Source organism: Xyrauchen texanus, chromosome 2, assembly GCF_025860055.1.
Source record: "Xyrauchen texanus isolate HMW12.3.18 chromosome 2, RBS_HiC_50CHRs, whole genome shotgun sequence".
Classification (NCBI taxonomy): domain Eukaryota; kingdom Metazoa; phylum Chordata; class Actinopteri; order Cypriniformes; family Catostomidae; genus Xyrauchen; species Xyrauchen texanus.
In genome coordinates, this window is record NC_068277.1 from 28,665,301 (window position 1) to 28,690,343 (window position 25,043).

The 25,043-nt window shown below is 39.9% G+C and overlaps 1 protein-coding gene across 4 annotated transcripts in view; it reads right to left on the reverse strand.

The window, feature by feature from the left end:
* Window positions 1–25,043, reverse strand: part of rnf111 (ring finger protein 111) — a 62,986-nt gene that overhangs the window by 37,219 nt on the left and 724 nt on the right. For all 4 annotated transcript variants that reach the window (XM_052090587.1, XM_052090571.1, XM_052090577.1 and 1 more), the window contains exon 2: window positions 5,959–6,962. In XM_052090587.1, the coding sequence (XP_051946547.1) occupies window positions 5,959–6,880 (922 nt within the window). In that variant the 5' untranslated portion in view covers window positions 6,881–6,962. The remainder of the gene's footprint in view (window positions 1–5,958; window positions 6,963–25,043) is intronic.

Here is a 25,043-nt window from a genome sequence, read left to right on the forward strand (position 1 = left end):
AATGTGCCCCCTAAATGTTTCAGTAAAAGACTAGAACAAGGCTTAGCTAAGATCTAAACTCATTAAAATCAGACATCCGACTGATTTTTTAAATTCTACTATTTTGCCATTTCGGGAAATGGAACAAGCCAGACTCAAACCGTCATAGTCCACACCAGCATCATGGCTTAAAATGTTGGATATGAAACTAAGCAAATTTATAGCAGTGCTTTGTAAGGATGTTGTGTTGTACTACCGGTGTTAGGCATGTTTGTGCATTGAGGCAGAAGCTTGTGGCTTGGGAGATTCATCCTCTGGGGTGTGTTGTTAAGGTCGGCTCTCCCACTGAGTGCTGCTGCTTAGCACCCTGCTCTTAAACAGTTCCCAATGCTGCCCACAAGAAATGATCACACTTCCAAACACAACTACAACTTTACGGCAGTGAAACCACGAGACGTATATTGGTCAAAGGATGCTACCTTGTGCTGGTAAAAATTTCACAGTATTTAATCTGGTAGAAAAAAAAAAAAAGAAGAAAAAAACCACACACACACACACATTTTAATAATGTCTTGGTTAGCACATAAGTAATCAGACTACTGATACAGGCAAAGTATATTTTAAGGGCATGCAAGAATAAGCTGCATTTTAACATGTACTGTATAAAAATAATTCCCAAACCTTGCACAATGATTCCCAACAGGTGGTATACATAACACACATGGAAATTAAGCAGGTTTTTAGGGGGTAAGCAAAAAGTATTGGATTGTGCTATGCTGAATCTAACTAAATGCATGGCTTAAAATAAAAATAACAATGATCAAGAGATGGGTAAAATTATTGATTTTCCAAATAATCGAGATCTTCATTTGAACAATCCCTATATTCATATTTTACTATACGTGAAGTTTGCCACAGAGATCTTTTGACTTTTCAAAGTAAAAGATTGCTTTGTCCTGTTCCGTGTGTCCAAAGATGAGAACCCTGTAATCAGTTTGTTTTTGAGCAATATGATCACACAGGAAGTCGGCATAGTGTTTCCGAGAGTTCTGGTACCCTAGGATCTGCATTTTTATTGTTGATTCAATGAAAGGCGACATCTATCATACATTTCTGCATCGGCTCCAGCGTGACCGGTAGCAGAGACCTGGGTTCAGATCTCTCATTGAAACCAGGAAGTTTTTGCGTTTGCATAATCAGTGAGGATCACGATTTGGAGGTTGTATTTTTGTGTCCAACATAAAATTTTTACTCCACTGATGGTTAGGTTTGCAGGATACAGTTTAAAAAGTATTTATTCCTCTTCAATATTACAGCCTGTACAGGTGAAAAAAAGCTTGCTTCCCAAATGTTTTCGATTTCACACTGAGATGACTCTGTATTGAAAAATGTATTTTAATATCCTTTAGTTTGTTGATCAAAAACAACAAAAATAAAACATTAACTCTAACCACACATACATTGGCATGGACGGGCTAAAGAAACCATGTCCATCTTCTCGTTAATATGCGCTCACAGGATGAATTTCCGGCAGTCATAAAGAGACCAGACTGCTTTAGCTGTTGTTCTACATACAGTAACTACTTGTAAATAGAACAAATGATGCATGTTAACAATATACATGTAATAAAATATATGTATGAAATATATGCAGTTTCAAGATACATTATTGGTGGAATGCATGGGATTTTTAAAAAGCTAAAATGTGACAAATTATGGGACAAAAAATACAATCTAAAATTAATTTCATAATGCACCAAGTTTGAAGGTCCCCTGTAACATCATTAACTAAGCCAAATTTACATTTTAAACCAAATTATTCAAATCAGGAAAACTTTATCAATACCCAGCCTAATGGGTGTCAATAGATCAAATTAATACTGATTGATCAATAACAATGAATATTAGTTATAATGTTAAATGGTATTATGTCTTTGGTACACAGCCTTTCTAAAAAAGCTGTATGGTTACTTGCAGCATAAAAGGTTGGGAGACACTGCACTAGGAAATGTGAGGTCTCAACTCCAATCAGATTCAAGCCCATACTGTTACTAGTGAAAAGTGATGTAACATATCTAGGGCTGTCGATTTAACACGTTAATAACGTGCGATTCATTTTACAAAAAATAACGCGTTAAAAAAAAAAAAAAGGAACGCATTTAAAATCACAATGCTTTCCTGAGAAGTTCCTGAGAAATGCAAGCTTGAAGTACCACCTGTTAACTCCAGAGGGCAGTAAGTGAAATTTCAGCTGTGTGAGCAAGCCACAGTTTATTACAGTGAACATAACATTAACAACCCTTCGGGGGACACACAACACAAGCATGCATAGGGGCGGCTGTGGCTCAGTTGGTAGAGCGGGTTGGCTGTTCGATTCCCGGCCCACATGACTCCACATGCCGAAGTGTCCTTGGGCAAGACACTGAACCCCAAGTTGCTCCCAATGGCAGGCTAGCGCCTTGCGTGTGTGTGTGAATGGGTGACTGAGACACAGTGTAAAGTGCTTTGGTAACCTCTAAGGTTAAAAAAAGTGCTATATAAGTGCAGACCATTTACGTTACGTTCTTGCATTCAAAACACTTGAAGGAGCGCAAATGCGAACTAAGGGATCTCAAAATGTGTTTAAAGATTGAGTATTAAACTATATTTAACTTGACACAGTGACCTAATTATTATACTTTTATGACGCAACACACCCGAGATGCGACACAAGCATGTCTGACGCAGGTCGTATGGTCTTTAACTCATAAATATTTAATTACCGGTTAAGGAGGTGTCCTTTAAACTGTTACACCGTTTTTACCCAGTCAATCTTTAAGAAACATGCTCCCTGAAATAGATCCACTTTGCTCCTTCTGTAATGCTGTAGATAAATCTGCCCCTCACCTTTTTTGGGAATGTGTCCACGCTGTAATATTTTGGAGAAAATTTGTTTGTTTGTACGTACCTCTATTTTAACTAGTTTTTCTTTGCTTTATAAAGATGTTTTATTTGTTTTTCACAGTTTTGATAACTGAAGTTAATATATTCTGATAAATCGGTTTATTTTTCTTGCCAAGTTTTTTTATCCATAAGTGTAAATTTACTATTTGCACTTTTTTGTAAAGACTCAAAATATTATTTAAATACTCTCTGTACCTCCAACAACTCCAAAGCATTGAAAACCATTGCACTATGTAATTAATATAATGTATTGGCGTCATTGTAAAATATCTGTAGCATTGTGTAGTATGTATACCCCTGGCTTGTTTCTAAAAAAAGAAAAAAATATCTGACGCAGGTGTTCATTGACAGGTCCTTAAACAAGCCCTCATAATAAATCTCCAACTGATTGACAAATTCACTTGTGAAATGGATTGCTGTGAACTGTATGCCAATGATTGAGTTATGACCAATAATATGGTAGTAAATAGGGCTGGGACAACGCGTCGACGTCATCATATGCGCGTAGATTCGTCAGACCCAAAACAAAGATGGCGGCGCCCGAGAGTAGTAGCAACACGAGTGGCTCCTCAGACTATCGGAAGTGCAAGGCACTCGTTCCTCTAAAGTATGGGAATTCTTTTACATTAAAGGAAACAATTCCGTGATACGTCGGCTTTGCAAAATGGAGATGGCCTTCCATTCTAGCACCACCGCATTGCACCAGCACCTGAAGAGGCGCCGCGCGCACACACGTGAAAGGAAAGTGTCAGAGTGTAAGTTGTTGTTTGCATGTGAATGAAGATGCTTTTTTTTCAGTATGTTCAACATAAATGTTGAATTCTGAATGTTTATTTTCATTATATATTTTTTGTTGTAAAACCACTTTCTGTATTAGCTTAAAGCCCCCAAGTTTACAACAGTTACTGTATTCTTTCAATAGCTCTAAGAAAGGGTGGCTGGGTGACCTTTTTATTTTTTTATTGAATGCTAGACATCAGAATGCATTATTTTGCTCTTGTACACTTTTACTTATTTTATTTTTGAGTTTAAGAAAAAGGTGAGTGGCAGAGTGTATTACTATATGTTGTTGTTATTTTTATGTGAATGAATAATTAAAAGATGCACTTTTTTCAGTAAGCTAGGACTATGTGTTTTCAACATAAATGTTCAATTCTGTTGGTTCAGGAAGGACGCCATGACAGACTGCTGGCTCCCACTGTCGCTGTTAATTTTTATTTATTTTTTGTTGGAAAAGCACTTCTGTATTAGCTTAAAGCCCTCAAGTTTACATTGGTTACTGTATTCTTTCAATTGCTCTAAACAAGTATTTTGGGTGACCTTTTTATTTTTTTATTGAATGCTAGACATCAAGTTGTTGTTATTTTTATGTGAATGAAGAATTACAAGATGCACTTTTTTTCAGGAAGCTGGGCCTATGTGTTTTCAAGGCTTCAAGGTTTTATTGAATGCTACCTCTGACTAAGAATGCATTACTTTGCACTTGTATAGTCTTTTATTTTGGAATTTTAAGAGCAATAAACATATATTGCAATGTTAAGGAATTCATTTTTTTTTTTTCATTGAGATATGTAAATCAACATGTATAAATTGCTATTAATCAATTAATGGGGAGATAATCGAAATCGAATCGGACTGGAAAAATGAATCGTTAGATTAATCGATGCATCGAAAAAATAATCGCTAGATTAATCGTTTAAAAAATAATAGTTTATCCCAGCCCTAGTAGTAAACAATACATTGTATTCTAAAGCCGCTTTTTGAATGGTCTTATCAATGATTAACTAATATATATATATATATAAATCATTACTATTTAAAGATAACCATGTATAATTATTTCATCATTATATATTGAGTTATATATTGAGGCTGCCAGCATGCTAATTGAAGCGCTGGTGCTACAAATATCCAAACAAAAAATATAAGAAAAAGGTCTATTTAAACCTCAAAAGCTAGCTGTTGGGGTGATATATAGTCTTTATATATCTTTATTTGTACCAATGTAGCAGTGCCTCATCTCAATTATTTTGTTTGTCTTTTTAGGCTACTTCCAGAGTTTATTTTAATATTTTGTGAATATAGTTACCCATAAGCTTTGTGAGAGGTGTAATACTCAAATGTACACCTGTAAGTGTGCTGGTGTAGGGGCATAAGGGTTCAGAGATAGTGAGAAAGAGAGGACGCACTAGGCTACTTGCTATAGACGTCAAGTCCTCTTTAGAGTAAAGCATGCTTAGCTGCAGACATTTTTCACACATTTGAGTGGTTCTGCGGGTATGGTGTATGCACATTTAAGAGCGGATAGGATCTCTGCGAGAGAGGAATGTGCGAGGTTAGGTAACGGTTCTCTGTACAGTACAGAAAACGGCGGCAGAGTGGTGGGAGAAGACTTGCTGTTGCTCAACAGGAAACTCAAACACGCAAATTCGGCAGAGTGTAATGTGCTCAAGACGTCACCATGATGCAGTTTTTCATTTTTGTCCTCTGTAGCCCTCATTTGAGAATGTCAGTTGTAGCTATAAACTATCATTGGATTCAAATATGCACAGTAATGACTATTTAGCTAAGGTTCATGAGAACTATAAAACATGGCTTTGAAACAGAGCCTCTTTTGTTAAAGGCATTTCTTTTTTTACTTTTTAAAAGTAAAGTAAAAATGCTTGAAATAAAAGGAGACCTTTTTTTTTTTTTTAACCCTCTTATTGCATTCAGAATCTGCATAGTCCTTTTGAATTAGCTGGTCAATTTTCGAACAAAAAAATTATACCCTAATATTTTCATCTGAATACTGCTAACTTTATTATTTACTTAACCTACTATTAGACACTTTTAATTTTTGGAAAAACATTTGTCGTTTTGGCTTTTAGGGAAAGAAAAAAGTGACTTTCAAAACTCAATATTAAAGTTTTAAAATGAAAGACCTCAAAATCAAGATTAAGCAAAGGAGATAAAGTAACATTCTTAATTTTGTCTGAGCACTTTCTCTAAAACATTCTTATTGATTAGGGTGAGGCTAAAATAGGAGAGACTTACCTGAGGCCACAGCTGCAGTGCTGGCTTGGCTGCTACTGCTGCTTACGTCCACGTACAGCTCATCCTCTGCCTCAGTGGAGGAAGGGGAGGAAGAGTCAGAGGTCAGCTCCTCACTGGAGCTGCTGGTACTGTGCAGGAGGGCGTACTTCTTCCGTGCGATCACTTCTCGCTTTTTCCTCTGCAGCAGTAATCGCTCCTTCTGCTGTGGAGTCCGCTGGGCCCCCCCCCCTGCCACACCCTTTACAAAATGCTTCCTGTGTGATGCCCTGCGTGAGCTGAGACATGGCCTTTTCATGTGATTTGTCTCTGGATCAATCCGCGCCCATTTATGTGACCTGCTGGTGCGAGTCCGTGCCAGTAGGGGCCGCATGCCTACTGCCGTGCCCATCCCACCACCTGTACTGCCAGTAGAGGCTGAACCGGGTGCCTTGAGCTGTTGCTGCTGTCTTAATGATGTCAGGCCACTCGTGGGCACGCTGTCCTCCTCTGAGCTAAGAGTGTCCGAATCACCAAACTGAAGGCTGGAGGAGGGTGAGGAGGCACAGTCACTCAACGAGGATTCCGGGTTTCTCTCAACCTCACTATGAGTCTCTATCAGCAATGGCCTATGGCGTGAAGGAGTAAGGGCTTCCTCACTTAATTGCCCTTCCTTCAGTGAACAATACGATGGCCCAGGCTGCTGGCTCTTGCGCTTCTTGCGCACTGACAAGCCTCCGTCACAATCTCTGCGAGCTCCGGCATCTCGTGAAGGTCGGTGCCTGGTCTCTGCACACAGTGGTGATGGGAATTCACTTCCATCCTTGCCTATCACCTCCATCTCGGCGGGAAAGCTCTTAGCCGTCTCCATGGGTTCAGGGTTAGCCAGAGGCCCCTTCAGGGCCTCCTGCTTATGTCGTGCCTCAGACGGAATCTCACTCTTCATTGTGACTAGCACACTTGCAAGCGCCACCAAGGCTCACAATGCTGAATTCTATGGTTCCATTGGAGACACAATGATCCTACAACTGTAATAAAAAAGACACAAGTGTGAGAATAAAAAACAAACCTGAATTACATAATCCATCAAACAAACAAAAGAGAAAATCAATGAGGTAGAATGCGAGAATGTATGAAAATCAAGTGTTCTACAGCAGAGTTTCCAATGCAAAACCTAGCACTGACTTAGTAGTGAGCATTTGTTTTAGTGGCCATTCCTTAAAGAGCGCGAGTCAGGCAGGTTTTTATTCAGGCAGTCCTGTTCAGGCAGTAATTAAAGGAAGGAAATATTGACTAAAGAAAGGTCATCCCTTGCAAAGCATATACAGACAGAAACAAACAAGCGCACGCATTTTGGCATAAGACTACACACAAATCTACCATGCACCTTATTTCCCATTCGCCTTGTTTTCAATTATTTATTTGATAACAGCATATTCCTAAGAGCTGCCCAAATCACTCGCACAATGTGAGCTTAATAGGAGTTTTTTTGCTTTGCATTAAATGTTATTTAATACAGGTGCATAAGAGCTCCACAATCTTGATGTTTATATAATGCAGTTATTTGGATTTAGGCTGAAGTAGGGCTGGGTGATAAAATATCTATATATATCACGATAAAGAAAATCCACAATAAGCTTTTGAGGACTTTTTTCGATTTACTGCGTGTCGCTAAAACACAAGCAGTTCGCCTTTCTCGGGCTGCGTTTCCACTGGGGTAGACGAAATCTGCTCAAAAGACACTCACAGCACTAGGAGAGAGCTTGCTCCGCACCGCTGTCAATCCTAAGATCCACCTTGCGAGCATGATGCTTGGCTTTCATAGGAATGAATTGAAAACGCTCTCAATTTCGCTCACAACGTGCCAGTGGAAATGTAGGGTCAGAGTGGATGAACTTGCTAATGCTAGCTGCCTTGCTAACAATTAGGTTACGTCAGACACCGGATTGATTCAATCCACACCGCAAGACTTCATGACACCGGTTGCTCCCTCTCATCATCTCTAGTGAAGAACACGACAGAACAACAGTGATGTGGACAACAGCTCTGATCTTTCTGTGCTGTAATCTTGAATATTGTTCTCTAGAACAAAACATGCATAATTTCTACCCTGTCCCGCTCAGCACGCGTTGCCTCTTTTCCCTGCATGTGTGTAGACTTGAAGCGTCGCATGAGTTAACGTGGTTCTGTTTCATTCCTACTGACCGCCAGAGGCAGTCTAAACACTACTGGATTATCGCAGCATCAGCCAGATAGGTCGAGAGAATATACCACCAAAGTCACATAAGGACCAGAGTTTCCGCTAGAAAAAAATGGTGCCGGTCAAAGTGACCGGCAGAGGTTTCGTTTTACGGACATTTTGATGATATGCCGGTCAAATATATCGCCTCTTAATTAGTCAAGTTGAGGAAAACTGGAGGCAGTCTATGTAACTTAAAAAATGACATAATCAGGCCGTATAGAATGCAACATATTATTATTAGCTTAACTTTCAAATAGACGAAAAAAAAAAACATGAACGTCCGATTGGCGTCAATCAACGGCAATTGTTTTTTACTGTGGTTTCACACACATTCGCTTTTTGAAACATTGAGGCACGGATGTACCTAATACAAATAAATAAAACATCTCCAGTTAACTAGCAGATCATTCATTTAGTCCGTTATTAAATAAGAGATCTAGCGCTAAAATCTGTTGTTTCTGAAATCAAGCTGAGCGCTCGTGTCCGCTGCTATCAGTTGCATGGACGACGCTGCTGCGCGAAGTTGCGCAATCTTCACTAGGACGCTGCGTTTCAATCTATCGCCGTTGCGGAGACTTTCTATTAATTCCGTGAAATCACAAAATAAAATGCACACAAACGTGTCCCTGCTTGATATAGACTGTAACCATGCACTGATGAACATAGGCTATTCAGTTTTGATGATAGAGAAAAAAACTGCACGAATGCGCGGATTAGAAGCACTGATCTATCTATAATGAGATGTTCCTGATTCACCATCGTCTGGCCTCTGAAAAAACTTTTAAAGCTAGTCTGCCTGGGCCTGGCCATATTTGAAACGCCTCACTCAATCGCTCGTTGTTTAGATATTGCAGCCGTTTTAGGCGTGCGCTTTATTTGAAATGCAGCATGCGATGTTGTTTCATAACTTTCAAACGATAGAGCCTGTTCCTTTATAACATAGCAAGAGATCGGTGTATTTTTGCTTTATACATTTTAGGCTTATTCCCAAATTCAGATTGTGTTAGGGGGACGGGATTATTAGGCAATTTTAATCAGACAATTTGACCGGAGAGATTTAATTTTGTCGGACATTTAATTTTTTTACCGGCCAATGTCCGGTAATTACCGGACAACGGAAACCCTGATAAGGACATATGCTGAGCCCTAGGGGTTATAAACCACAAACGCTCAGCACTCTGCCTCTTTCGCGTTCTTGCCTGGTTGAGATAGGTTGTTTTGGTTAAGTGATATCTGTCAAGTTCAGCTTACAAGAGCAGTGAGATATCGTCCTCACAAGCTGTGTCAGCGCGCATCTACGCTACTTCAACGGATTTGAAGTGTTTTAGCTGCGTTTTGAGGGTTTCATTCCTTTTCGTCGGTAACACACTGTGCTATCCGGTGGCTGGTGTTTTTCCACGCTATAAGTCATCAGTCTCCCGTTGATATTATCATCATCCATTCAGTTGTTCTGAACTTTTTTTCCTCGAACTTAGGTCAAGTGGTTTTTATTGTCGTTTCAACAATATAAATTTAGTACAGTACACAGCGAAACGAGACAACGTTACTCCAGGACCATGGTGCTACATAAAACAACACAGGACAAACCCAGAACCACATGTGACTACACAGACCAATATAAAGTGCACGTGCAAACGTGTGCAAAAAAGTACGGGACAGTACAAAAAATTACTAACAATGAAAAGGACAACAGACACAGTAAGAGATAGAGGTCGACCGATATTTTTTTTTTCAGGCCGATGCCGATCTTTTGAAATCCAGGTCGGCCGATGGCCGATTAATGCAGCCGATTTATTCTGGCCGATATGTGCTTGTTTTTAACCTCTTATTTGAACCTTTTATTTGAAAGTTAAAATGTAACACAAATAATTACTTAAGATAGACAAAATTTCTCAACAAATACATTTATTGAACACTTGACACTTAAATTAAAAATGTATAATGTAAAAACATATTGTATAAATAATGTATAACAAATATATTAAATAAACAAAGCAGGTGTTACGAACTGCTCCGAGACACGAAGGTTGAGATCCAAATGCAGCTTTAATTAAGGGGCAATCCAGACACGTAATCCAATATTCAGAGTATCCAAGAGAAGCACAGGCATAACTAGGGATGGGTATCGTTAAGGTTTTAATGGTATTACTATCTTACCGATACTGCTTATCGATCCGGTACTTCAACTGTATTCTTAACGGTTCTTTTTAAGATAAACGTTATATAGGCACAGTGATTTAATTTCAGGAAGGTCTACTAACATTACTGTTCAGGTGTGGTCTAAAAAGAAATCTAATAATCTAGTAATCAATTGTAAAATAACACTGCATAGTTTATCAGAGATAGATTAATGCTTATTAATGCAGAAGTTATTCATTCAAGAGCTGATTTTCTCTTTGCCTTTTGTTGCTTGATTCGCAGTAATGGCTCAATCGTCACACGTTTAATAGACAGCTTCCCCTGAGTTCAGATCTAATAAGCTCCTGATGCACCATATTTTCTCCAAACTATTTCCATAACTACGTCCATTTAAGACATAAACTGTGTTTAAGTGAATCTCCAAGCCGGTCGTTTTGACATTTTTGTGTATAGTTGATCGTTTAGACGCGCACATGAAACCCAAAATAGCCTATACTTAGCTTGTCTCGTTGCGGTGTGTTTCGGAGCACGCGCCGCCTTGGGAACGGTATCTCTTGAGCTCTTTTTATTATTAAACGCATCCCGCAATTTAGCAACAGTAGCTAGACTGCATTTTACAACAATCACCAATCGTGCTGATTCTGACGTTATGTTTGAGTTTTAGGGAGAAATGTCAGTGCACTGCTGTGAAGGGAAGGAAGTTGTGCTAGACAGAATGCGGCTTATGTATAAATATTCTTTTTATAATCTTTGGAAGGCGAAATATAAAATAAAATCTGAATCAGGCTACGTTTGAATGTTTAGTTCTGTCCCTCATTTAGCAGGGCTGTGTTGTGCTCGCTGTGCGCGAGATTCTCTCACTCTCTCTCTCTCTAAATTGCATGACAAATGGTTTCATAGAATTATTATACATAGAAATGGCTGGCGAGATAAAATAACTTTCTCTTTATAGCCATAATAAATGTATTTTCTTAATTTGTCCAGTACCGACAGCAGAAGCGATAACGTCCGAGCTTACCAAAGCCAGTCCTTCAATAGCCTATAGCGCGTTGGTATCTTTTTTTATTACTTCTTTCTCTGCATTGAGTGACAACCCTCTCAAATATAAGACACACAAACAGAACAAATAAAAGTCTCAGATTCACTGTCTGTAATTGCAAAATTCTTGCTTACTTATTGTGACACGCTAGCAACCCTTCTGCTGTGATAATGCAACTTCAACTATGCTATCAATATCCAAAGTAGCCGAACGTCATGTCACGTTTTTTCTCGAAGTTGGCAGTAACATATCAAAAGTTTTTAATTAAATATAAATAAGTTATACAAATTTAATCCTTACTGTTTTCTCCAAGGAACTTAGCTCCTTCCTTAGGCACTGGATGAGGTCTGCTCACTCTGCTGGAAAATGACTCTAGGGGCAGCGTGCGTCGAACACGTGTTCAACAACAACACTAGGCTGCCCACAGATGCGCCTGCCTAATAATCGGCTTGATATACTTGGATATTGGCCGATGCCGATTATGTTAAAAAAATGCTAAAAATCGGCCGATTAATCGGTCGACCTCTAGTAAGAGACAGTGCAGTGCCGACCAGTACACAGTAGTGCAAAAGATGACAGTTTCTAAAAATGCCAAATGTAAACATAACATACTATGAGATATTGTTCTATGCACATAGCAGTTATTGAGGTAGCAGCCAGTTATAAAGTGACAAAATTAAAGTGCAAATCTAACACATTATGTGTGTATGTGTGTGTGTGTGTCAAACCAGTCTCTGGGTATTGAGGAGTCTGATGGCTTGGGGAAGAAGCTGTTACACAGTCTGGCCATGAGGACCCGAATGCTTCGGAACCTCTTGCCAGATGGCAGGAGGGTGAAGAGTTTGTGTGAGGGGTGTGTGGGGTCATCCACAATGCTGGTTGCTTTGCGGATGCAGTGTTTTTTGTAAATGTCTTTGATGGAGGGAAGAGAGACCCCGATGAACTTCTCAGCTGTCCTCACTATACTCTGCAGGGCTTTGCGATCTGAAAAAGTCCCAAACCAGGCAGTGATGCAGCTGCTCAGGATGCTCTCAATAGTCCCTCTATAGAATGTAGTGAGGATGGGTGTGGGAGATATGCTTTCCTCAGCCTTCGAAGAAAGTAGAGACGCTGCTGGGCTTTCTTGGTAATAGAGCTGGTATTGAGGGACCAGGTGAGGTTCTCTGCCAGGTGAACACCAAGGAATTTGGTGCTCTTGACTATCTCCACAGAGGAGCCGTCGATGTTCAGTGGAGAGCGGTCACTCTGTGCTCTCTTAAACTCAACATCCATCTCTTTTGTTTTGTCGACATTCAGAAACAGGTTGTCGGCTCTACACCAGTCCGTTAACAGCTGCACCTCCTCTCTGACCCACCACGGTCGTGTCATCGGTGAACTTGATGTGATTAGAGCTGTGCATTGCTGCACAGTCGTGAGTCAGCAGAGTGAACAGCAGTGTACTGAGCACACAGCCCTGGGGGGCCCCCAGTGCTCAGTGTGGTGGTGGTGGAGATGCTGTTCCCGATCCGGCTGACTGAGGTCTCCCAGTCAGGAAGTCCAGGATCTATTTGCAGAGGGAGGTGTCCAGGCCCAGCAGGTTCAGCTTTCCAATCAGGTTATGGGGAATGAGTGTGTTGAATGCTGAGCATAAAAGTCTATGAACAGCATTCCAACGTATGAGTCTTTATCTGGGTGGGTGAGGGCCAGATGGAGGGTTGTGGTGAAGGCATCTGTCTGTTGAACGGTTTGGACTATACGCAAACTGCAGTGGGTCTAGTGAGGGGGGCAGCTGGGTCTTAATGTGCCTCATGACGAGCCTCTCGAAACACTTCATGATGATGGGTGTGAGCGGGACGGTAGTCGTTGAGGCAGGACACTGAAGACTTCTTTGGCATGGGGACGATGGTGGTGGCCTTGAAGCGCGTTGGAACGACGGTGCTGCTCAGAGAGATGTTGAAGATGTCGGTAAGAACATCTGCACATCCTCTGAGCACTCAGCCAGGAATGTTGTCTGGTTCAGCAGCCTTCCGTGGGTTGACTACGTATAATTTTCCTCACATCAGCCGTGGTAAGAGAGAGCACCTCTTTGACGCCGGCCTCCCAGATTTTCTAGAATTGTTCCTACGGTTGTCAAAGATGCAGTTTGTTCAATGGCCCTCTCTCTGGAAATTTGATCACGGTTACAGAAGGGAGCCATAGAAAAAGTTCATCCCCTCGTTAAGGTAGAGGGGTTCTATTCAACATATTTTCTTGTTCCGAAGAAGGACGGTGGCTTCCGCCCAATTCTCGATTTGAGGCATCTGATTTTGTTCCTGAAGGTCCTTCCTTTTCGAATGCTGCACACAGCTGACGTTCTTTGGTCTTTGGCAGCAAACGATTGGTTTGCAAATTTCGACCTGAAAGATGCATACTTTCACACCCCAATAGCTGTTCATCACAGAAAGTTTCTGCATTTCAGTTTCCTGAATCAAGCCTACCAGTTCAAGGCAGACATCCAGACATCGCCATAGACTGATTTTAATTTCTCACCGTTGCTTATGGGCGTTGAGGTGGTGGAGGCAGGTAGAGTTGTTGAAGACAGGAGTGCCCCTGGGTGTTGTTCCCTCTCGATGGGAGTTGGTCACGACTAATGCTTCCATCACAGGGTGGGGGTCAACATGGAACCAGAGGGGTATTTCCGGGCGCTGGACACAGACCCAGGCAACAGAACATAACATCTTGCTGGAACTAAGTGCAGTGTTCATGGCTTTAAAGTATTTCATGCCAGTCCTGGCAGGCCGCCATGTTCCAACAATACCTCAACAGTGTTCCATCTAAACCACCAGGGCGAAATCCCACAGGTCTCTACAGCTTATGCACGAGATCCTGACATGGTGCCAGCCATGACTCGCTTCACTGAGGGCAGCTCATATTTCAGGAGCATGCAACCAGACAGCGGATGCTCTTTCCAGGGATCGAGTACATCCAGGAGAATGGAGACTTCACCCAGATGTTGTGCAGGAGATCTGGCTATGATTTGGAATAGCAGAGGTGGATCTTTTTGCTTCGGAGATGACCACTCACTGTCATCTATGGTTCGCAAGGACAGATGTGTCCAGCCCCTTGGGCCAGGATGCACTGTCTCACGAATGGCCGAACTGCCTACTATGCGTTCCCACCTATCCCTCTTATGGGAGGCGTTACCCAGGATCTCCCTGTGCAAGCACAGAGTGCTACTCGTGGCACTGCGATAGCCAGCCAGACCATGGTTTCCTTTGTTGCTAAGACTTCTGTCAGGCAATCCATGGAAGCTTACACCCAGGAAGGACCTCCTCTCCCTGCTGGAGGCCAGCGTCTGGCACCCGGATCCAGCTCGCCTGCAGCTTTGGGTCTGGCCATTGGATTAAATTATTTTCTGGAACATTGTGTGAATAACCGCAGGATTAAAATCTCAAATGCTAGGGTTTCTTCCACACAACAGATTTATGTTTCCCATTGGAGGATTTTTTCTGCATGGTGTGAGAAGCAGGGGCTCGATCCTGCAACGTGTGACATTTTGAGCACCTTAAGCTTTGTTCAACATTTACTGGAGGAGGGCAAAGTAGCTTCCACGTTGAAAGTGTATGTCGCTGCGATTTCTGCATATCATGTTCCAATTGGTGGATCTTCTCTTGGATCTCACAGTCTTGTCTGCAGTTTTCTGAAGGGTGCACGCCGTCTTAAGCCTGCTCGGAATCCTCACTTTCCCATGCGGGATTTGACACTCATGCTCGCATTCCTTTGCTCATCCCAGTTTGAGCCCTTGCAAAGCATTGACTTGAAATGGTTAACCTTGGTCGTTCTTGTCTCATCAGCAAGAACGACGAGTCAGCATACAGAGAGGAGGTGCAGCGGCTGACGGACTGGTGTAGAGCCAACAACCTGTCCCTGAATGTCGACAAAACAAAATAGATGGTTGTTGACTTTAGGAGAGCACAAGGTGAACACACTCCGCTGAACATCGACGGCTCCTCTGTGGAGATCGTCAAGAGCACCAAATTCCTTGGTGTTCACCTGGTGGAGAACCTCACCTGGTCCCTCAACACCAGCTCTATCACCAAGAAAGCCCAGCAGCATCTCTACTTTCTTCGAAGGCTGAGGAAAGCACATCTCCCACCCCCCATCCTCACTACATTCTATCATCCTGAGCAGCTGCATCACTGCCTGGTTTGGGACATGCACCGTTTCGGACTGCAAAGCCCTGCAGAGGATAGTGAGGACAGCTGAGAAGATCATTGGGGTCTCTCTTCCCTCCATCAAAGACATTTACAAAAAACACCGTATACGCAAAGCAACCAGCATTGTGGACGACCCCACACACCCCTCACACAAACTAATTTGCAGTTAATTGTTATTTCTACCTCTTTCCAGTCACAGAGCACTTTATTTTGAGAGTTGTTTAAGTGAGAGAAGATCCTGTAACTTGGGGAAATTCTAATGTTTAATCATTTATTTTATTATGAAAATAAAATTTAGCATTGAAGAAAGGTAGATTTTGTTTGTATATGTGTTCAATAATAGTTCTTAGAAAATGGGAAAAAATCGGTATCGGTATCTGATTTTTTGCAATTGTGACCTGCCGATACCGATTTTTTCCCATTTTCTAAGAACTATTATTGAACACATATACAAACAAAATCTACCTTTCTTCAATGCTAAATTTTATTTTCATAATAAAATAAATTATTAAACATTACAATTTCCCCAAGTTACAGGATCTTCTCTCACTTAAACAACTCTCAAAATAAAGTGCTCTGTGACTGGAAAGAGGTAGAAATAACAATTAACTGCAAATGAGTTGCTTTATATAACAGATGTCATTGTCCACTATTTTTATAAATGGACCTTTTTCTCTTTATTACTCGTCTAACAAAACAATTCCAAAGATCTGAAAAACTGAAGTGTCCAATACGCTCAACTTACGTAAGATGTACAAATATCAGTTGTAAAACTGAGCACTGCTTCAGGAACGGCTTGCATACCTGTCAACACTCCCGTTTTAACCAGGAGTCTCCCGTTTTGTTATTTCTCCCAAAGAAACTCCCGTAATTTGTATGGCCCAAACCACGTTATATGAATAATCACATCAATATATTATTCCAAGGTGTCCAGTTGCCAGATCTTGAATGAAACGCATCCTACACATCATACAAATTACAAATCATGTATGACCTCAATCTAGCAACCTACAACCCATTTGATATCTGCGCAGGTAGTAGACGTGGGATGTTAAATCAAGCATCACTGGTAGATGGGAGAGGAAGACTCAGCTGGTGCTCCGGTGAAAAAAACTAAATATACATGTAAATTTAACAACAGCTGGAAGAATTTAATTTCATATCCCGAAGCCATATCGACAATGCCCACGCCTTTTGCAATGTGTGTCGCACCGATTTTAATATCAGACACGGTGGGAAAAATTACGTTAAATATCAACGGCACAATTTGTGTGTATTTAGCCTGCCTCTGCCATCTAGCACCCCCCTTCCCCTCTCCCGGATTTGTGTACCCAAATGTTGACAGATAACAGGCTGCGTGTGTGACATGACACGAGATTAAACAACTCGGGCAACTCGACGTCGGAAAGTACCTCATACTCTGTATCGAGGAAATGTATCAGATTTCTGAAGCCTCTGTCCTCAACTATGGAGAACAGCTGGTCATCCAGGGCCATGAATTCCATAATTTTCCTCATAATTGCTTTGGTATTTTCGCTGCTCATACCAAGGAATGATAGCAGAGGCTGCTGACTTGTGGCTGGCTCTGAGCTCTGGCTAGCTTTAGCCGCTTTCCCTTTTTAGCTTCTTTTTTTAAAATGGGCATTTTCAGCTGGGTGATGGTGTTATAAATGTCTAATTAGGTTTGTTGATCCGAAAGTTATTGTGGTGGTTCCCCCACGGTTTACTTTGGCCTTACAATTATTACACCTTTGGAACTTTATATATTCTTCACTCACAGTGAAGATCTTCCACGCCAATGACATGTTTACGTGCGGCTGTGACGTTATTGCCTGATCGCTGGCAACAAAACGGACCGGCTTGGAATCGGAAAGACAGAAGGCTGACTGGCCGATCACGGCATGTGGAAAATCGGCTAATTCCGGTCCCTGGCCGGACGATCGGTGCATCTCTAGTTTTTCCAATGTATCTTTATTAATCAGCATGTTACGAGCCTTTAATAATAAACAAATAAATTTCTGTTCTAATTTTGTGAAAAGTGATTAGATGTCTGGAATGGATAATGCACGACTAAAATTACTAGTTGGTAGACTGGTCTCTCACTTTAATGAAAATATACAAATGTTTTTTTACATTTTTTTCAAAAACATTTCCACATTCCCCACATTCAGCATCATTCCACAGTCACAAGGGCTTTTATGCCCCATACTTGCGTATCTGAATCTAAAGAAATGTAAAAAAATATTCAATTTTAATGTAAAAATATTCCAACAAATACTGGACTGCTGTCACTATGCTTCAGAACAAACAGATGATCTTTTACCATTCATATTCAACTGATAAATGGTAAAAGATCTCGCAGACCCCACTGCTTTGGTCATCTCTGGACCCCTGTTTTGTAGAGACTATTTTGACTGTTTAGAATTTATTTTAAACAACTTTGAAATAAAAAAAAAAAGCTTGCATAATGGGTATTTATCCATCACAGACCAAAATTATTTCCAACATCCACAAAGCCTCTTCCTCTATTTATGAACATCTAGCAATTCCCCCGTTTTATTCACTACCACTCTCACCCACAACCATCTTTCTCTCTTTAATCGAAATCTCACCATATTTCCATTCACCAGAATCCCATTACACTAACATTTCTTCACCCCTCCCTAACTACAGTAAAATGCCTGCACCTAGTGTGGCACCATGCCCCAAACCTCTTACACTTCACAGGAACCACTGCAATACCCAGAATTCCCTTACTTTAAATTATGAAACAAGCCATCTATTTCAGAAGGCATACTGTCTCTGTTTTTTTGGTAAACTTCCTGTTTGGTGGGGAAAAGGTCCTTTCTGAAATATGGTGTTAACTAGGGGTGTAACAGTTCTCAAAAAAAAAAAAAAAAAAAAAAAGAAAAAAGCAATCAAATGTGTGTGTGTGTATGTATATAAGGTTTTGGATAGGCTAGACTGACAAATGCTTATCTATAATACTCTTATGGCTAAACAGTTTTCATTGAATAAAACTACATAAAAATGCCCTGACTTTGTCAACTAAGACTTGACAAAAAATAAATAAAACATAGGATAAGGTTGACTAAATATGATAAAATCTAAAAAGGACATTTGACACAGAACTAAGACTAAATTAAAACAGCTGACAAAACTAACACTAGCATTCAGTTGCCAGGTTATTAGGATTGTATTAATGCAAAGCCAACGTTTACGTGTTTTTAACGTCACTTTTTTGATCAGAGATCATCTCTGCCTCATTTTGAGCCAGGAAAAACCCTGTTAATGGCATTAAAATGCCATCATAATACATCGATACATGATTAATAATTTACACCAACATCACCTGGGCCGCAGGAGAGCCGAAATTGCACACATTCCCTTCCATTTTTAAGCAGACACTCAGTGCTAATTCGGACAGACAAGAAACTATAACTAAAGTGCTTGGGGTGTTCATTAGTATATGTGGGATTTTCACGTATGCTTAAAATACTGCATTATCACAACATCCCTTCTTGAATCCATTTTAATAGCAAGGTTATTTCTTCAATAGTGATGTAGAGATTCCGAATGTTGCATATATGTTAAGTTTAAAATGCACTTTATGTTGATGCACATAGCATTAATATCAAGGTATTCATTTTAAATGTCGATTCAGTAATTAGAGAAAATGTTTGTTAGTTTTTTAGTTAGGGAATCTGATGAAAATTAACCATGGTTTAACTATAGTAATATTGTAGTAACCATGAACAAGAAGTAACCATCTGAGCAGAAATCATGGTTTTGATACAATTAACTATGGTTTTATAACAGTAATACAGCAGTTTTCATATAGTAACCATGATTTTTCCTATATATTGTAACCATGACATTAACCATGTTCATTTTGTGGTTCATATGGTTTTACTACAAATACCATGGTTAAACTATGGTTACTGATGATAAACCATGATTTTTTTTTTATTAAGGGCAAACCAGTTGAAGTGTTGATTAAACAGAATAGTCTTTGGATTTGACAGTAATATTTGTTTCTGAACATAGCAAATACAGAAACGTACCAAAACCGTGACCCTAAAACCAAACTGAGAAATTTGATACATTACACCCCTAGTGTTAGCATTAAAGAGCCAGAGTCATCTCTAAACATGCCAATCTAAAAATGGGAATTCAAGGGGCCATCACGCTTTATCACAATATTACCACATTATACGTGCATTAGATAAAAATTAGAAACAAAACTCATTGAACTTAATGCATAATTATAGTCTTGAGTAATGAAAAGATGTGTCTAAAATGCATTCAGTATTTGTTTGAAAACCTTTGCCAATTGCTGAAAACAGTCTAAGCGAAGACTGAGCCAACAACACGCAAGATCTTGTAAACAACTTAAACCCAAGGTATGCTTTGGTTTTGGCGAAAATCGTTCGAACGCTGAGCCTTTCAAAGTATACTCTATTTGTCTGTGCACGCATACACTGGTGGTTGGCGTATGTGCGCTACAACAGCTATAAGATACTGGACTATTTCACATCAGGAGTTTAATTGAGTTGAATTGAGTTATAAAAATGCAGGTATCTCCTCAGCTCCTCACACATGCCTTCTTGATATGCACATCCACTGTTGTTGTTTTCACCAGAGATTATATCTTCTTGCAATTCTTCGTAAAAGCATCAGCTCATTTGTGAGCGATGCCACCTAGTGGACCCACTGATTAGAGCAAATAATTCCAGGCATTTGCGCATACTGTGCGTTCAGAGTACAACCGGTTAGAAAAAAAGAGCTGCACGAGTAAATTGCTTGTGCACTCTGTTAATGTAGAAATGTACGCCACGCATCCTGTATGCCTATGCAATGTGTTAGCGCAAAGCAGAAGTAGCTTGTACTTTGGCCTGTAACAGTAAAATCATAAACGGTTTAAATAAAAACCAGCCAGCACACATTTTTTTTGCCTATTACTCTGATTTTGCATTATTTGTTCTTACAGTCACATGCCAATGTGCATAAGCATTTTGACAACAAAGAGTAATCCAATGATTTGATATCTCATGTAAAAAGTTTTCTAACGCTGTCTGATTTTTTGGAAGAGCTGATTATTAATAGTTATCAGCATATTGGTGTCCATGTAAACAAACTCACTCTATGCTATGTACAGGAAACTGGGGGCAATAGGCTAAAAAATAAACAAACAGGAAAGATAAATTATAAAATGTTCTATATTATAAATGTGAACACTTAACTAGACTTCACAGTGATACAAATCCTTTAAAAATTCCATAAAAACTCACTGTAAGCGTCTCAAACTCTAACAATGTCAAGTTCCAAGTACCTGCAGTCAAAATGTTTAACAGTGTAGTCATGGCAATATTGTTATTTTCACAAAACCACTAACTTTCATTATCACCCACTTATCTTTAGCAACATATAGTTCCACAAGAGACTACGATCTTAGAAAAAAAAAGAAAAAGCTACACATAATTCTGTGGATTTTTGGAGAGGGGAAAATAAAAAAATAATAATAAAATTGGAGAACATGGAAGAAACCACTGAGAATGGGGCTTGAAATTAGTCCCTGCAGTAAATAAAGACTGTGTGCAAGACTTGAAGTCAAGAACACACTTGAGAGGATGGGCTTCCTGAACATGGCACTAAAATCCATGCAACAAAGTCTATGAAGATTTCTTGCCATGTCTTAAAGTAGCACAATTTTCTCTCACACCTCACTCAATCTAGAAATGAGAGTTCAAACGTTCACTGATGTCTTGGTACTACACTGCTCTCCCAGACTCCTCTGAAGCTGATCCTGTCAACCTGTGATATGCCACTGTGCAATGGAACAAAGTGCACCACAGCATTTCCATACGAAGCTGTCCCAGAGGGGCCCACTGCGGCATTGCCTCTTGACACCAAGGTGGATACAGATTTCAGAAGATAGGGGATTATGGGGGACTCTTTTAATTCCTTCCCCAAGGATTGTGGTGTATATCTATTTTGAGTTGCTCTGCCATTAGTAATAGCAAGACACAGGCCTGAACGTGTGAGAATCTGTTAATATCACTATAAATGCACCACACAAATTAAGGTTTAAGAAACAAGCATCAGCTGTGCAGCATGTTATAGTAAATGTTAAGAATACTGGAAGTTAAATTTGAGCAACCAAATATCTACTAGGAAAAAATAGGCTAACTTTTGTATTGAAAGTGGACAATATTTGACTCCAAGAAATTAATTTCAGAGGTATTTTGACCTTTAAGGATTTTTTTTTCTAACCATATAAAAACAATCAGTTTGCTGTCTATTTTTGACAAATACTTTAATTGAATCAACAAATAGAGAACTAGGCCTAAATTCCAATTAAGAAAAACAACACATAGACATTTACAAATACAGTATGTAAATATACTGTATGTTATAAGTATTTGGCTGCTGCATTGTGTCTCCTTGTTCCAATGTCTATTCATTAACATAGGCTGTTGTAATTCTGTCTGTTACAACAAGTGAAAAGAGGTCATAATCAAAATATAATGCATAATATTTTGTCATTATGTGAAGACTCACTGGTCAATTAAATGAAATGATGTTCCGAATGTGCATTACTGTTCTTCCTTGACATTACCATAATAAGCTTAGCAATGTTTTTGCAAACTGTGGTCTCCATGATGCCACATTTACAGTGTTTTTTTTTTAAACTGTTTTGAAGACCCTGCATTCTGTTACATTCCACTGTGCTTCATCTAGATGTTTAAACGATTTCACTGTGTGTTCGCACTTCTCCAGAGTGTAGAGATAGGGGTGTAACGATTCATCAATCCAATGACCAACGTTCCAATGTTATCAATACGCGTAAATATCGATATTTTTATTTATTTTTTTAAAGATACTTTAATGTCAGCCACGTCCGTACGCATTTCCAACAGGCAATGAAGCAACATTATTGCACTAACTTCACTTTATGAGCGCTAAATATGCTTTTCATGTGGGACACGGATGTGTGTGGGTCTTTGAAGCCAAATTATGCTCTGCTATCCATGCGGCGTGTGTGCCCACGTCAACCGGGCTTCCCGCAAAATGAGAGCACCATTGACAGGATCCGTCGAGCACATTAACCGGGCACTCTTTAAAATGTGAGCTCTCGTGACAAACGCAGAGCGGCTCACATGAGCGAATAATTTGGGCTTCCATCTATATCATTGCACATGCGACTCTTTTGAATTTTATGTGAGAATTTGCCATTTTAAAGTACCATGGAGAAGTTTATCCATGTGAAACATCTTGCCAACGCCGAAATTCTGAACAGCAATAACAAGGGAAAGAGAAGAGAAATCACCTGCTCAGCTCCAGCATCAGTTATAAGATTTTACACATAACACATCAAGACCTTTACTAACATTTATCCCAGTTAACTGTCACAGAATTTTTCATTACAACTGTGGAAGTTGTAGCAAACCATAGATAGTTGTAAACAAGTCATGTGCAAGTATTTTGAATTGGACTAAACTGAAAAATTATCTTCATCAAACGACTGATGATCACTTGTATGTGACTTTCTTTTTTATATTATTTATCTGTATAATTTTATTTCAACATCTTAAGTACCTTAATTTGTTGTGGATGTCCAAATGTGTATACAGAGAGCAGAATAAAATAATCTAATTATATTTTGGTTGCATTTCAGGGCAATAATAAAAAAAAGTGTGTGTAAAATAGGCACATAATATCGATCGCAGGCCCCTGAATCGACAGTCTTTGAAGTATCGTCAAATATCGGATCGTCACAATTGATTTGAATTGATCACAATTGAAACAGAATTGATTCAAGTTCGTATTGTGATGAAACCCCTATATAGAGCACTGTCTTTGCCCCAGACAGAAAGTTACAGGCGATGAGATGGCTGGTGGAGTTCAGGGCACCCACTTATCTCGCCACCGGCAAGATGCGGCCCCGACGGCTGCCCATATTGCCCAAGCCTAAATCCGCCACTGGATGCAGGTGTGTCAAGCAAACATATCAGCACCAAGGGAGATTTATAGTCAATGATAAACCTTCACTTTAATTAAATCATATACAATAATGAGTCAAAGTGACTACATTGTACGACGATAAAACCTGTTTAGCAAACGTGTGCAGAGAGATGTTCAAAACAAGGTGGATTCAACTTTCTTTTGACCAGGTACCACAGAAAATGACAACGTAATCAATCTCAAAATTAAAAATAAGGCCCCTCTTTTTGGGGGGGATTTTCTCCTCAATTTGCCATGTCCAAATCCCAATGTGCTCTAGGTCCTTGTGATTGCGTAATGACTCGCCTCAAACCAGGTGGTGGAGGATGAATCTCAGTTGCCTCCGCATCTGAGACCTTCAATCCGTGCATCTTATCACGTAGCTTGTTGAGCGCGTTACCACAGAGACGTAGTGCGTGTGGAGGCTCATGCTATTCCCTGCGGCATCCACGCACAACTCACCACGTGCCCCCCTGTGAGCGAGAACCACATTATAGCGACCATGAGGAGGTTAACCCAACATGACAATACCCACCCTAGCAACAGGGCCAATTGGTTGCTTAGGAAGCCTGACTGGAGCCACTCAGCACACCCAGGATTCAAACTTGCGACTCCAGGTGTGGTAGTCAGCATCTTTACATGCTGAGCTACCCAGAATCCAAGGCCCCTCTTAGATACCTAGTATACAGTTGTCAAGATGTTGTCACTTAATTTTGAATTCAGTGAAGTCACATCAAGCATTTTTGTTTTCATGATCTATCATTGCGGTCACTCACTTCTGAGTACTCGGGTGCTTGAGCCTATCCCTAATAGATGGGGGAAAAAATATGAATAAAAGTTCAAACAGAGATTATTGTCATTTAGCATTACATGCAAAAACCTGGAAACATAGCCATTATAGCTCCTCATAAAAACCTGACCAGGCAAGACATATTGTCACGCAATAGAGCCGTAATAATTTAATAATACTTATAAAGTAATACTTTCTAGAGATGATATTTTAGTTTAGAGAACCATTAAGACACATGAAATGAATAACACTCTCATACCTTATCAGTTCACGATAAAATATCTAGATAACTCTGCAAATGGGGTTCACAAAGAAAGCAACAATACCTCTTAACTTTAAGTTTTTTTTATTTTTTTGTTTCTTTTCAGAACATGTGACAAACCAATGTGCAGAATGGAGGAGACATCATGAACAAAACCCTTGTGCATAACGCAGCAGTTTGTGCCATGTTGACATTAATAATCCAAGCAATCCTAATTCAAATCAAATGTCACTAATGTATGAGTCAACAACAGATATGGCATTGCAATTACAACCTTTTGAAAATGCAAGAACCTGATTCAACGGTCAATTCAACAAGAAAACAAGAGAGCTGCTGACCAATTCCGTTTCATAATCACCAGGAAAAAAAAAAACACTTTCACATCTCTAATCCAAGGTACAACATTTTGATGAAATAATAGTCTGATAAAATATAACCCAAAGACTCGGAAGATTAAC